Raw genomic sequence first — 13,137 nt, forward strand, 5'->3', positions numbered from 1 at the left:
TCCTGGACTATGTTAGTGCAAAGTGTTTTTGTGGGTAAAGCTCAAGATATCTATTCGGCTTTACCGATTGACCAATGCGCAGATTATGAGAAAGTGAAGAAAGCCATTCTCAAAGCCTATGAATTGGTCCCTGAAGCTTACCGGAAAAAATTCAGGGATGCCAGGAAGGGGGAGAGTGAGACCCATGTGGAGTTTGCCAGAATGAAGGAAACCATGTTTGATCGGTGGTGTGACTCGAAGGGGATTGGGAAAGACTTCAACCTGTTGCGACAATTGATCTTGGTGGAGGAATTCAAACAGTGTGTCCACGCGGACATTAAAGTACATCTGGATGAAAAGAAAGTACCAGAGTTGTATGAGGCAACAACCGTGGCAGATGACTATGCCTTGACATGCAGGATGGGGTTCCACAAACCTAACTTCCTGCCTAGAGTTAGCCAGGGGAGTTATGATAAATCAGGGGCGGAGAACAAATATTCATGGAGGCGGCCTAGAGATGACTATGGGGACAAATCTGATACCGCGACTTTTAGGGATCAGAAGACAACAGTTGCAAGACAGACTTATCTTCCGGGGAGCCCGAGGCAGACCACGAGTTTTTCCTCCGGGCATACTTGTGCTTTTTGCAAGAAACCTGGGCATTTGATGTCCCAAGGTTACGCCCTGAAAAGGAAAAATCAGGAGCGGAGTCAAACTCGTGCAACTCCGAATGCATTGGCAAATGCGAGAAATCGTCCTTGGAGGACAGTGCCTTGTGAAGGTTCCCATGCCAAAGTTACGGCATCACAGAACGACCTTGTTCAAGAGGGTTACAAACCTTTTATTTCAGAGGGGTTTGTGTCACTGGATGGGGACTTAACGAACCAGAGACCTGTTAGGGTATTGAGGGACACAAGAGCACATCAATCTTTGATGCTTGAGGGCATTTTGCCATTGTCAGAGAAGACAGCAACTGGTGTTAGTGTTCTTTTACAGGGGGTTGGTGGCTATGTTAAAGCTCCACTTCATGTCATCCATTTGAAGTCTGATTTGGTGTCAGGACCGGTAACCGTAGGTTTACAAGCCATTCTTCCTGTAAAGGTAATCTCTTTCGTTATCGGGAATGATTTGGCCGGTGGTTGAGTTTCTGGTAATCCGATGTTTGTTGAAAAGCCTAGTATGGAAAATAACACCACACAGTTAGAGCAGGAGATTCCGGGTATCTTTCCATCCTGTGCCGCGACTCGTGCTATGGATAGGAAACGCTCTGAGGAGAAGGAGAAGGTACTGACGTCACGCTTTGCACAGGCACTTCTTGTCGAGTACCCTGAAACTAAGTGTCAGCACACACAAGTCATGGATGGAGGCAATGTTGGCAAGCTCTTTGTAGGTGGACTGAACTTTGACACAAGGGAAGATGTTCTGGACTCTGTCTTTGGCAAATATGGACCACTCTTGGAAGTGCTGCTGATAAAAGACAGGGAGACGCAAAAGTCGAGAGGGTTTGGCTTTGTCACGTTTGAAAACACAAAGGACGCCAAAGATGCACAAAAGGATTTGAATGGCAAGGATTTGGATGGTCAGACCATAACAGTAGAGAAGGCAGGCCATGGGCGTCGAGGGGGGCTACAGAGGAGGAAAACGTGGAGGTAGTTTCAGGGGTGGCTTTGGCTCCCGGGGTGGGAGTAGTAGTTTTGGTGACGGCCGCAGTCGTGATTACTACGGAGGCTCCCAGCAGCAGCAGCGCAGTTTTGGCAACTCTCGATGGGATGACTATTACGGTGGTAGCTGAGATGGGGACCGCTACTCACGTGACGACAGCACCCGACTCTACAACTGTGATTATGATTTTTATGATCAAGAGAAGAGTTGGAAGCACTGAGTGCTCAGGAGCAGCCGAGCCAAGATTCCTAGACGGATTAACCCGTGAACTCCACGTTCCTAAATACGTCCATGCAGTGAATACTTCCAGGCCTCACCACCCAACCACCATGAAACCTGGCTCTCAGCTCGGCCTCCTTCAAAAAGTGCTATAGAGTTGCTTTGCTTTGGATTTTTGATCACAACCCCTTAACCTTCATTCAAATTTTAAAAAATGAAAAATAAAAATCAGAGGTTGATGAGATGGAGTTTGGCTTTGCAGGAGTTCAACTTGGAAATTGAGCATGTAAAGGGCAGGGACAATGTCGTTGCCGATGCTTTATCCAGAGTGAACTAACTTTGGAAATTCCTGTAGGTGGTTTGGAAGTTTTGTTGCTTTATTTTGGGGAATATTAATTATTGTTGCTCACGTGAATTCATAATTTGGGTGTGAGTTTTACTTTTGCTTGTTAAAAGAGTTTTTGCTTGCAAAGAAAGTTTTCACTATGTTCAAACTTTCTTTCTTGAGGGGGGGAAGTGTTACGGATTCGTCACTTCCGTTGTTGTGGTTTTCATCCACTGTAAACATTTTTGATTCCATGTACTATTATTGTTGTCGTTTGAGGGAAATAGAGATTACTATTTTCAAAAGGTAAAAAGTTAATGTTTTAAATGAAACCGGAACCGGACGACGACGAAGAGGAAGAGGAGGAAGAGAAGGCGGAGCGAGTGAGTCGGACAAGAAGCCCAGCTGCTTCAAGGTCCTGAGCGAACGTTGACGAACGCATGTCACGTGTGAACTTTGGGGTTTCCTGGGAAAGGGATTCCTGCGACAGAGTTGTTATCGCTGTGACAGATAAACCTGCGTGACAGGTTTTGCGGTTGATTCCGGAGAGAATCATCGGAGTGCCGTTACGTCACGAGAACGGGCCGTTGGCCATTTTGACTCGCGCGCTTTGCGCATCGCTCAAGTTTTTTCATTTCGCATCCAGACGTTAATTTGGTGTGTGTGTGTAACGTGGCTTTTGAGTGGGAAATCTGCGGTTCACCGATTGAGAGCCGTCAAACGTCCATACCTGAAGGTGTGATTTCCCCGTCGCTTCTCGAGGACACCTTCGCCCATCTTTGGCAGTGTAACTGCCAACCCAACAGGATTCTGGTCTCGATTGGACATCGTTCTGACGATCACTGGAGAGGATCGACTTTGGCTTGATGCCGGAATAGAGACATTGGGGAATGTTCTTCTTTTCGCTCACTTGGAGCCCAGTGAGTTATATTGTATGAACCTGATGGCACCATCGTAGGAAATATATATTGGTTGTACAATTGATTACTATTGTTGCTGCACTGGTATTCTTGTGTGATCTTAATACAATACTTGTTTGTTGGTAACAATTGGTGTGGTTTCACCATTGATCTTTGACATACAGAATAACACATCTTTCTGCCGCGACTCCTCTCGGGGCTCGGAGGTACACCGTGACCGGGGTTTGGGGAGGAGCACGTAATACTAATTAAAGGCAGATCACATGGATTTACCAAAGGGTAAACTTTTCCCACCTGTGGAACAAAGTTCAACATTCTCTTCAATGTCATTCTTCTCTCCAGGTCTTCAAGACGGCTGTCCACCAACATCTCAAATCATCCAATCCAAAACCATGATATTTTTGACACCCATTAAACCACCCGCCATGACACTCCCCCCACCCCCAACTTCTTTTTTTGCGTCTCCCTCCATCCATATTGTCGACCCACTGTTTATGGAAGGAGAACTCCCCTGCTCCTCAACGTTACTCGCATCCATTGTTTGTCCATCTCTGTTTATTTTCTCCAACAACCCTGCTGTTGGCATTCCCCCCTTCTCGTTCCGCTGCTCTGTTGGTCTGTTGGTAATTTTGTATCCTGACCTGGATTTCTTTCTTGAGGGGGGGAAGTGTTATGGATGATCGAGAGCTGTGTAAAGTGTAACTCACTGTGTAAAGAGCTGTGATCGAGCTCTTCCACGAGCCTAGACTCTGCATTCAAAAAATAAATAAATAAATAAATAAATAAAAAGGGGGGGATTCATGTTTAACAATTTCAGTTCTACGAAGTCGTTTTGGATGAGAGAAGTGCATTCAATGTAGTTTATCGAGACTTTGAGAAGGAATTTGATGAAGTATCCCATATAAATGCTGCCGTTAGCCAAGGTGAGGGCTTGCTGAGTGGCTGGTCAGGTCGCTAACTGGATTAGTGATAGGAAGCAAAGAGTGGCCATGAGTGGGAGGATGTAAGTAGTGGGAAACCTCAGGGGGGCAGTCCGAGGACCATTATTATTCATAATTTATATCAACGATTTGGATAGTGCGGTGAAGAGTAGGCTTTCTAAATTTGCAGATGACACGAAGCTTGGAGTTGAGGTAGATATCAGAGAGGGGGTGATCTGATTCAGAAAAGTCGAGATACTTTAAAAGATTGGGCAAACGATTTGCAGATGGAATTTAGGCTGGATAACTGTAAGGTGCTGTGTGTGATGGGTAAAAAAAAAAAAATAGAGATTACATGATGCAAGAGGCCATCTTGGAGCATGTCACACAGAAGGATCAGGGGGTAGAAATATATTTTGGGGGAAAGCAGACAGGACATTGCCAGGTAGTTACAGGTAAACCAAACAGGATTTTAAGTTGTACTTGTAGGGGGATAAATTATAAATCAAAAGTGGCAGCTTTAACACTGTGTAAGGAATTATCGAGGCCTCATATAGAATATTGTGCATGGTTTGGGTCACTACATCTGAGGAAGGACGTACTGTAGCTGCCATAGAGCGGATACAGCATCGAGCTGCCAGACTGACTCCAGGCCTAGCTCAACTGAGCTATGAGGAGCAGTTGAAGGAGACAGAACTTTATACATTGGAAAGGAGGTGATTAAGAGGGGATATGATGGAGATGTTTAAAACAATGAAGAGTGTGGACAGGATACGTGCAATGGAGTTTTTCAGCAGAACGTACTGTTAGGAGCAGGGGCCGTAGCTTGAGGGGAAAGAACGTGACAGTGAGGACAGATTTAATGCAGGGGTCTTTCAGTTGGAGAGGTTATCATTTGGACGAATGATCTCTCAGGAAAGGTCGTGGCAGCAGAGGGATGGATACGTTTAAATAGGGTATAGATAGGTACCTGGATGCATTGGAGATATTGGCATATATGTAGATTGGAGGTAGCCTATGTATGGATGGGTGACGATACAGGGGTTGGTGCAGCGCAGGTATGATGAGCCGAATGGCCTCCTCCTGCATCAAAGTTCCTTGTGTATCCTTGTGTAATTCGCAAGTAGTTAAATAAACCACGCGGTAACATTTTATATTTGCTGGTGCTACCATCTTCCGTTGGGGATGAAGATGAAACTTTGTAATTTGTTCGAAGAAGAAGAATAAAAAATATAGGAGGAAGAAATAAAAAAAAAAACAACTCACTGATGACATAACCAAAGCAGGAAAAAAGACAGTTTGTTCCCCTACCTCCACCATTTCCTTGATCTTCCTCTCATAGAATTCCAATTCCCGCTTTAGCTCTTTGTGCAGATCATTTTTGAACAGGGGAGACACGCTGTACTTCCTGGGTCGGTCCAGGAGATGTATTGTAAGATCAGCAAACACCCGCCCTACAAACGACATTTGTCACACCACAGCAAGACCTTCATTTTACTTTTTACAGTATTATTACTCCCACCAGGGAGTAATGCATTCGATCGTGTCCGTGTGTGTGTGTGTTCGTGTGTTTGTGCACAAGATATCTGGAAAAGTTCTGAACGGATTTGGATGAAAGTTGGTGGGATGATTGCCCTTGGGATAAGGAAGAATTGATTAGTTTTTGGTGAAGCTCAGGATATTATTCTGGATCCAGGAATTTTTTGAAGGATTGTTTACCATTGGAAGATAGGGCTCATTTTTTTTTTTTTTACATTATCTTCTATATTTAACATTGTGATATGAAAATAGTTTTCATATTTGTTGTAAATGTAGTTTAAACTCGTGGTTATGCGTTAGAGCGGTGTATTTTGTCAGCAGCATCGTCTTCAAGGTTCTTTTTCTAATAAAGACATATTCTGTCATTTTAAAACCACCAAAGTGTGTATTAGGTTTCCCTGTTTCATAAAATGTATCGTTTGATACGTATAATGCTTTAAAACTGTTTTTTTGTTGTTTTTTTAACCACAGAAGAGATATCAACATTTACCTCAGCGAATGTCAATTGCGGTGTCAGTATTTGATGAACTTATAAAAACTTAGGTGAGTTATAAGTGTGACCAGCATGTGCACGGGATTCTTCCCAGAAGAATGAGTGGTCACATTAGCTTGTACGACTTAAAATGAACGAGTTTTGTTTTCACGTTTGGGCCAGTTTTACATGTTGTATCCCCGAGGTTTTACATGTTTCAAGGAATGAAACGAACGTTTTTCCTGGCTTACAATAATTTTATTTGAAGACACACACGCATCAAAATACACTCACTTATATAGAATTGAACGCTGAATCCGAAAATGTAAGTGAAATTGCCTTGTATTTTTTTTATTTTTACATTATCTTCTATATATTCTAAATATATATCTGTGCAGTGTCTGTCTTGTGTTGTCACTGAACTACTCCCTCAAACTTTTGTGAAATCGTACTATTCCAACTTGACCCATGGCGGGAGTATGCGCTCTAATGAGTGGCGTTCTAGTTTGAACAAAGAGTACGAAACAGAGTGCGGGTGTGCGTGAGACAGAGCGCGGGTGTGCGTGAGACAGGGCGCGGGTGTGCGTGAGACAGGGCGCGGGTGTGCGTGAGACAGGGCGCGGGTGTGCGTGAGACAGGGCGCGGGTGTGCGTGAGACAGGGCACGGGTGTGCGTGAGACAGGGCGCGGGTGTGCGTGAGACAGGGCGCGGGTGTGCGTGAGACAGGGCGCGGGTGTGCGTGAGACAGGGCGCGGGTGTGCGTGAGACAGGGCGCGGGTGCGCGTGAGACAGGGCGCGGGTGCGCGTGAGACAGGGCGCGGGTGCGCGTGACACAGAGCGCAGGTGCGCGTGAGACAGAGCGAGAGTGCGCGTGAGACAGAGCGAGAGTGCGCGTGAGACAGAGCGAGAGTGCGCGTGAGACAGAGCGAGAGTAAGCGTGTGCATGAGACAGAGCGAGAGTGAGCGTGTGCGTGAGACAGAGTGAGAGTGTGCGTGAGCCAGAGCGAGAGCGAGAGTGTGCGTGAGCCAGAGCGAGAGCGAGCGTGTGTGAGAGACAGAGCGAGAGCGAGCGTGTGCGTGAGACAGAGCGAGAGCGAGAGCGAGCGTGTGCGTGAGACAGAGCGAGAGCGAGAGCGAGCGTGTGCGTGAGACAGAGCGAGAGCGAGCGTGTGCGTGAGACAGAGCGAGAGCGAGCGTGTGCGTGAGACAGAGCGAGAGCGAGCGTGTGCGTGAGACAGAGCGAGAGCGAGCGCGTGCGTGAGACAGAGCGAGAGGGACGTAGGGGTGAGACAGAGTGAGCGTGCGCGTGAGACAGAGTGAGCGTGCGCGTGAGACAGGGTGAGACAGCGTGACGTGCGACAGAGTGAGGGTGCGCGTGAGACAGAGTGAGCGTGCGCGTCAGACAGAGTGAGCGTGCGCGTGAGACAGAGTGAGCGTGCGCGTGAGACAGAGTGAGCGTGCGCGTGAGACAGAGTGAGCGTGCGCGTGAGACAGAGTGAGCGTGCGCGTGAGACAGAGTGTGCGTGCGCGTGAGACAGAGTGTGCGTGCGCGTGAGACAGAGTGTGCGTGCGCGTGAGACAGAGTGTGCGTGCACGTGAGACAGAGTGTGCGTGCACGTGAGACAGCGTGAGCGTGAGACAGCGTGCGCGTGAGACAGCGTGAGCGTGCGCGTGAGACAGCGTGAGCGTGCGCGTGAGACAGCGTGAGCGTGCGCGTGAGACAGCGTGAGCGTGCGCGTGAGACAGCGTGAGCGTGCGCGTGAGACAGCCTGAGCGTGCGCGTGAGACAGCCTGAGCGTGCGCGTGAGACAGCCTGAGCGTGCGCGTGAGACAGCCTGAGCGTGCGCGTGAGACAGCCTGAGCGTGCGCGTGAGACAGCCTGAGCGTGCGCGTGAGACAGCCTGAGCGTGCGCGTGAGACAGCGTGAGCGTGCGCGTTAGACAGCGTGAGCGTGCGTGAGAGACAGCGTGAGCGTGAGACATCGTGAGCGTGAGACAGCGTGAGCGTGAGACAGCGTGAGCGTGAGACAGTGAGCGTGAGCGTGCGACAGAGTGAGCGCGCGCGTGAGACAGAGTGAGCGCGCGCGTGAGACAGAGTGAGCGCGCGCGTGAGACAGAGTGAGCGTGCGCGTGAGACAGAATGAGCGCGCGCGTGAGACAGAGTGAGCGCGCGCGTGAGACAGAGTGAGAGGGAGCGTGTGCGTGAGACAGAGTGAGAGTGAGCGTGTGCGTGAGACAGAGTGAGAGTGAGCGTGAGACAGAGTGAGAGTGAGCGTGTGCGTGAGACAGAGTGAGAGTGAGCGTGAGACAGAGTGAGAGTGAGCGTGTGCGTGAGACAGAGTGAGAGTGAGCGTGAGACAGTGAGCGTGCGCGTGAGACAGTGAGCGTGCGCGTGAGACAGTGAGCGTGCGCGTGAGACAGTGAGCGTGCGCGTGAGACAGAGTGAGCGTGCGCGTGAAACAGAGTGAGAGTGCGCGTGAGACAGAGTGTGAGTGCGCGTGAGACAGAGTGAGAGTGCGCGTGAGACAGAGTGTGCGTGCGCGTGAGACAGAGTGTGCGTGCGCGTGAGACAGAGTGTGCGTGCGCGTGAGACAGAGTGTGCGTGCACGTGAGATAGCGTGAGACAGCGTGAGCGTGCGCGTGAGACAGCGTGAGCGTGCGCGTGAGACAGCGTGAGCGTGCGCGTGAGACAGCGTGAGCGTGCGCGTGAGACAGCGTGAGCGTGCGCGTGAGACAGCGTGAGCGTGCGCGTGAGACAGCGTGAGCGTGCGCGTGAGACAGCGTGAGCGTGCGACAGCGTGAGCGTGCGCGTGAGACAGCGTGAGCGTGCGCGTGAGACAGCGTGAGCGTGCGCGTGAGACAGCGTGAGCGTGCGCGTGAGACAGCGTGAGCGTGCGCGTGAGACAGCGTGAGCGTGCGCGTGAGACAGCGTGAGCGTGCGCGTGAGACAGCGTGAGCGTGCGCGTGAGACAGCGTGAGCGTGCGCGTGAGACAGCGTGAGCGTGCGCGTGAGACAGCGTGAGCGTGCGCGTGAGACAGCGTGAGCGTGCGCGTTAGACAGCGTGAGACAGCGTGAGCGTGAGACAGCGTGAGCGTGAGACAGCGTGAGCGTGCGACAGAGTGAGCGTGAGACAGCGTGAGCGTGCGACAGAGTGAGCGTGAGCGTGCGACAGAGTGAGCGCGCGCGTGAGACAGAGTGAGCGTGCGCGTGAGACAGAGTGAGAGTGAGCGGGTGCGTGAGACAGAGTGAGAGTGAGCGTGAGACAGAGTGAGAGTGAGCGTGTGCGTGAGACAGAGTGAGAGTGAGCGTGAGACAGTGAGCGTGAGACAGTGAGCGTGCGCGTGAAACAGTGAGCGTGCGCGTGAAACAGTGAGCGTGCGCGTGAGACAGTGAGCGTGCGCGTGAGACAGAGTGAGCGTGCGCGTGAGACAGAGTGAGCGTGTGCGTGAGACAGAGTGAACGTGCGCGTGAGACAGAGTGAACGTGCGTGTGAGACAGAGTGAGCATGCGCGTGAGACAGTGTGAGAGTGCGCGTGAGACAGAGTGAGCGTGCGCGTGAAACAGAGTGAGAGTGTGGGTGAGACAGAGTGTGAGTGTGCGTGAGACAGAGTGTGAGTGCGCGTGAGACAGAGTGAGAGTGCGCGTGAGACAGAGTGAGAGTGCGCGTGAGACAGAGTGAGAGTGCGCGTGAGACTGAGTGAGAGTGCGCATGAGACACAGTGAGAGTGCGCATGAGACAGAGTGACAGTGCGCATGAGACAGAGTGAGAGTGCGCATGAGACAGAGTGAGTGTGTGTGTGAGACAGAGTGAGAGTGTGTGTGAGACAGAGTGAGAGTGTGTGTGAGACAGAGTGAGAGTGTGTGTGAGACATAAAACGCATGAAAACAAACAGTAACACACATGAAACTAAAAATAAAGTGAGCGGGAGATAGGAGGGGCAGAGAGAGAGGGAAGCACAAGAGTAGAGAAAAGGGATATCGGGAGATATGTGGAAGGGAGTGGGCTGGGGCGGCGTACACGGGATAAACAAGATGGACACTACAATGGATTTCAGGAAAGAAAACGGAATTTGAAAAAGGTGGATTTGGGGTGTTTTACCGGGGGTAGGAAAGATTTGGATGGGGGAAGACGAGAGATGGTGGTGAACAGCTGTTTTAAAGACCCGTTGGGAGGAGAAGGAATGAAGGAGTGAAGATGAGCAGAGAGTCTTGATTTTGGCAGTTTCACCAGAAGAGGGTTGCTGGCAGATCTTGTGCGACCTGTAGGAATATTTGCTGGACAGAACACAGACAGAGCTGGGGGAGCTAGGCCGGAGAGAAGTCGGCAAAAGACAGAAATACCACCAACCTATCTGCGGTGATAGAGTGAAAGGCTCTCAGAATCGGCTTCATCACAGGGGATTCCAATGATTCTGAAAGCTTTGGTTTCTGCAGCGTGAAGCCGAGTTAGGTGTGAGGCAGGAGCACCAGCCCAGAGGGGAGAGCAGTATTCCATTGAGCTGTGGATGAAACCTTTGTATGTGTTGAGGAGCTCAGAGGTGCCCAAAAAGGACTTCGCACGATGGAGGATGCCCAGTCGGCGACTGGCTTTGGAGGCCAGCTTGGAAATGTTGCTTTCCCAGGAAAGATCATGGCAGATAGTGAGACACAAAAGCTTGAGTGACAGGACTTCTTTGAGAGGATGGTTGAGAAAGTATATGGGAGGGTTTTCCAGACAGTCTTTTCGGAGAGACAAAGTGAGAGTGTGAGATTTGTCAAGAATGAAAGACATGTTCCACTTGTTTGACCAGTTTGTGATTTTGTCCAGGTCTGCAGGGAATGAAGAGACTGCTGCCTGCCGATCTGAGGGTTGAGGCAGAGAGTGGAGTCATCAGCAAAGAGATAGAGATAATTTTCCAGAGAGTTGGAGAGATCATTGATGAAGACCAGAAAAAGCACAGGGCCCAGAACACAACCTTGGGGAACTCCAGCCTGAAGAGGAAGGGGAAAAGAGAGAATTCCATTCACAGCCACACGTTGACTGCGACCAGGGAGGAAGTCCGCTAGCCAAGCATGGAGAATTCCATGGATACCATAGGGGGAACATTTTCAGACATTCAGCTTTTTGACGTGTGGTGTTAGCTGTGTGATGTGATGTGATGTGTATGGAGTCATAACTGTTTGGAGAACGGTACAACACACATGAACAAAAGGTGGGAGCGGAGGGGAAGCCGTAGCCAGAGGTACTCCTGGAGGTGGGGTGGAGAGAGGGCAGTGCAAGGAGAGTGAGGAAGAGAGTTTTTGATAAAGATAGCAACGCCACCACCAGGACGAGGCTCAGGTCTATCATACCGGAGGAGTGAGTAACCAAGGAGAGATACCAAGGAGTCAGAGACGTTTGAAGGAGTTATGTTTCTGTTCAGCAGATTACGTCTGGTTTGCCAGAAGCAACCTGTATGGAGAGATCAATCAGGTTTGAGCGAAGGCCCCGGATGTTTGAGGTCCATACTGTTAAGGAAGAGGGAGGGGGAGCATCAGGTATAAGAGAGGGTAGGGTAAAATGAGGGAGAGGAAGAGGTAGTGAGAGCAGTTGACAGTGTTGGAGGTTGCAGGACAAGTGGCAAGTGGCAAGTAGAGAGGGCAAGATGAGGAGGATGACAAAAGGCTTGGTGGTGATGTCGTGAGGCAGAGTGAGGAGTAATACGAAGGGGGGCGGGAGGGGGTTGGCCCAGGGGGAAGTCGAAGATTGGAGGAGATGGAGGAAAGAGTTGGAAGAGAGAGCGATGGGGGAGCAATCAGCTTTGCGGATCAGTTAAGATGGAACTTTGAAGAGGAGGGGTGAGGGGGAGATTAGAAGGGGCTTTAAAAAAAAAAATTTGAAGGTCAGATGAAAACAAATTTGAGTAAAAAGGAGAAAAGTTGAAAGATCGTGAAGGAGTATGGTGAATTACGTCATGAATAGAATTGGAATAGAAAGGTGAAATTGGCTGGAAAATATGGAGATGGAGGAAAGAGAATGGGAGGGGCAACAACGCGTGGTTGCAGGCGGGGGCAGGGGTTTGTAAGGCGAGAAGGAAATAATTTATTTTATTTTTGTTGTTTTTTTGTTAGCATCTCAAACATTAATCAAAGGGTAAGAAGTTCGGAAGAAGTTAGAGGTGAAAATAAAAGGTAGTACAGAGAAAGGACGATCATGGACACACAACGACTAACAAGGAAAGTAAAACACGGTTCGAAAAATCCGACGAATACTCACAAAAATGTACGAACTTTAAAACTATATTGAACTAGAAGCTCATAGTAAACACAAAAACAGCAAAAAACAGGAGAAGTTCGACAAAAACGATGAGGAGAAACTTATCCTTGATGATACCGCAGCAGCCAACCCAAAGGGCATCAACTGTGCCCAAGGAACCGGAAGTGGGATTTATCAGGGATTTCAACAACAGCCTTCAAAAACTGCTGATTTTTCGGAGCATCGATATGTACGTTAAGTAACAACAATTTACAAAAGATAGACGAGGTGTCATTAGTATGTTTACCAAATGTGTACCGATTTTTTTAAAGTAGCTTTCCTTTTCATTACCTCCACCACCAAAGGTGGATGGAGGTTATGTTTGCACCCGTCTGTCTGTCTGTGAACAAAATATTTCAAAAAGTTGTGGACGGTTTCAGACAAAATTTGGTGGAGAGGCTGGGTATGTGACACAGATGAAATGGTTAGATCTTGGTGACGACCCGGATCCGGATCTGAGAATTTTTAAGTGATTCTTCACCATTGAGTGATGGGGCTAAAACTGATATCTCAAAAGGTTATTGATGGATTCGGGTGAAACTTGGTGGACAGGTTGTGTGTATGACATGGACGAATCGATTCGATTTTGGTGAAGATCTGCATGTGGATTCGGATACGATAATTATTTAATTTTAAAGTGATTCTTCACCATTGAGAGATCAGGCGAAAAGCGATTATATAACATGTTATTTAAAAAGGTTATGGACGAGTTATGCCTAAACTTGGTGGATGAGTTCGTTTGGTGACGAGAACAAGTCGATTAGATTTTGGTTCATGTTGGATCCAGATCTGAATTATCAGTGGGATACAAACCACAAACCATTCAG

General features: G+C 49.1%; 1 protein-coding gene across 8 annotated transcripts in view; it reads right to left on the bottom strand.

Annotated features, from left to right (window-relative positions):
• The window catches only part of RNF216 (ring finger protein 216), a 155,612-nt gene that overhangs the window by 60,114 nt on the left and 82,361 nt on the right, over positions 1–13,137 (bottom strand). For all 8 annotated transcript variants that reach the window (XR_013624829.1, XM_078786163.1, XM_068098412.2 and 5 more), the window contains one exon: positions 5,337–5,479. Coding sequence is in view for 7 of the 8 variants with exons in the window: in XM_078786163.1 (XP_078642289.1) it covers positions 5,337–5,479 (143 nt within the window). In the remaining variant the exon portion in view is untranslated. The remainder of the gene's footprint in view (positions 1–5,336; positions 5,480–13,137) is intronic.

This window comes from Myxine glutinosa, chromosome 10 (assembly GCF_964187855.1).
Source record: "Myxine glutinosa chromosome 10, kmMyxGlut1.1, whole genome shotgun sequence".
Classification (NCBI taxonomy): domain Eukaryota; kingdom Metazoa; phylum Chordata; class Myxini; order Myxiniformes; family Myxinidae; genus Myxine; species Myxine glutinosa.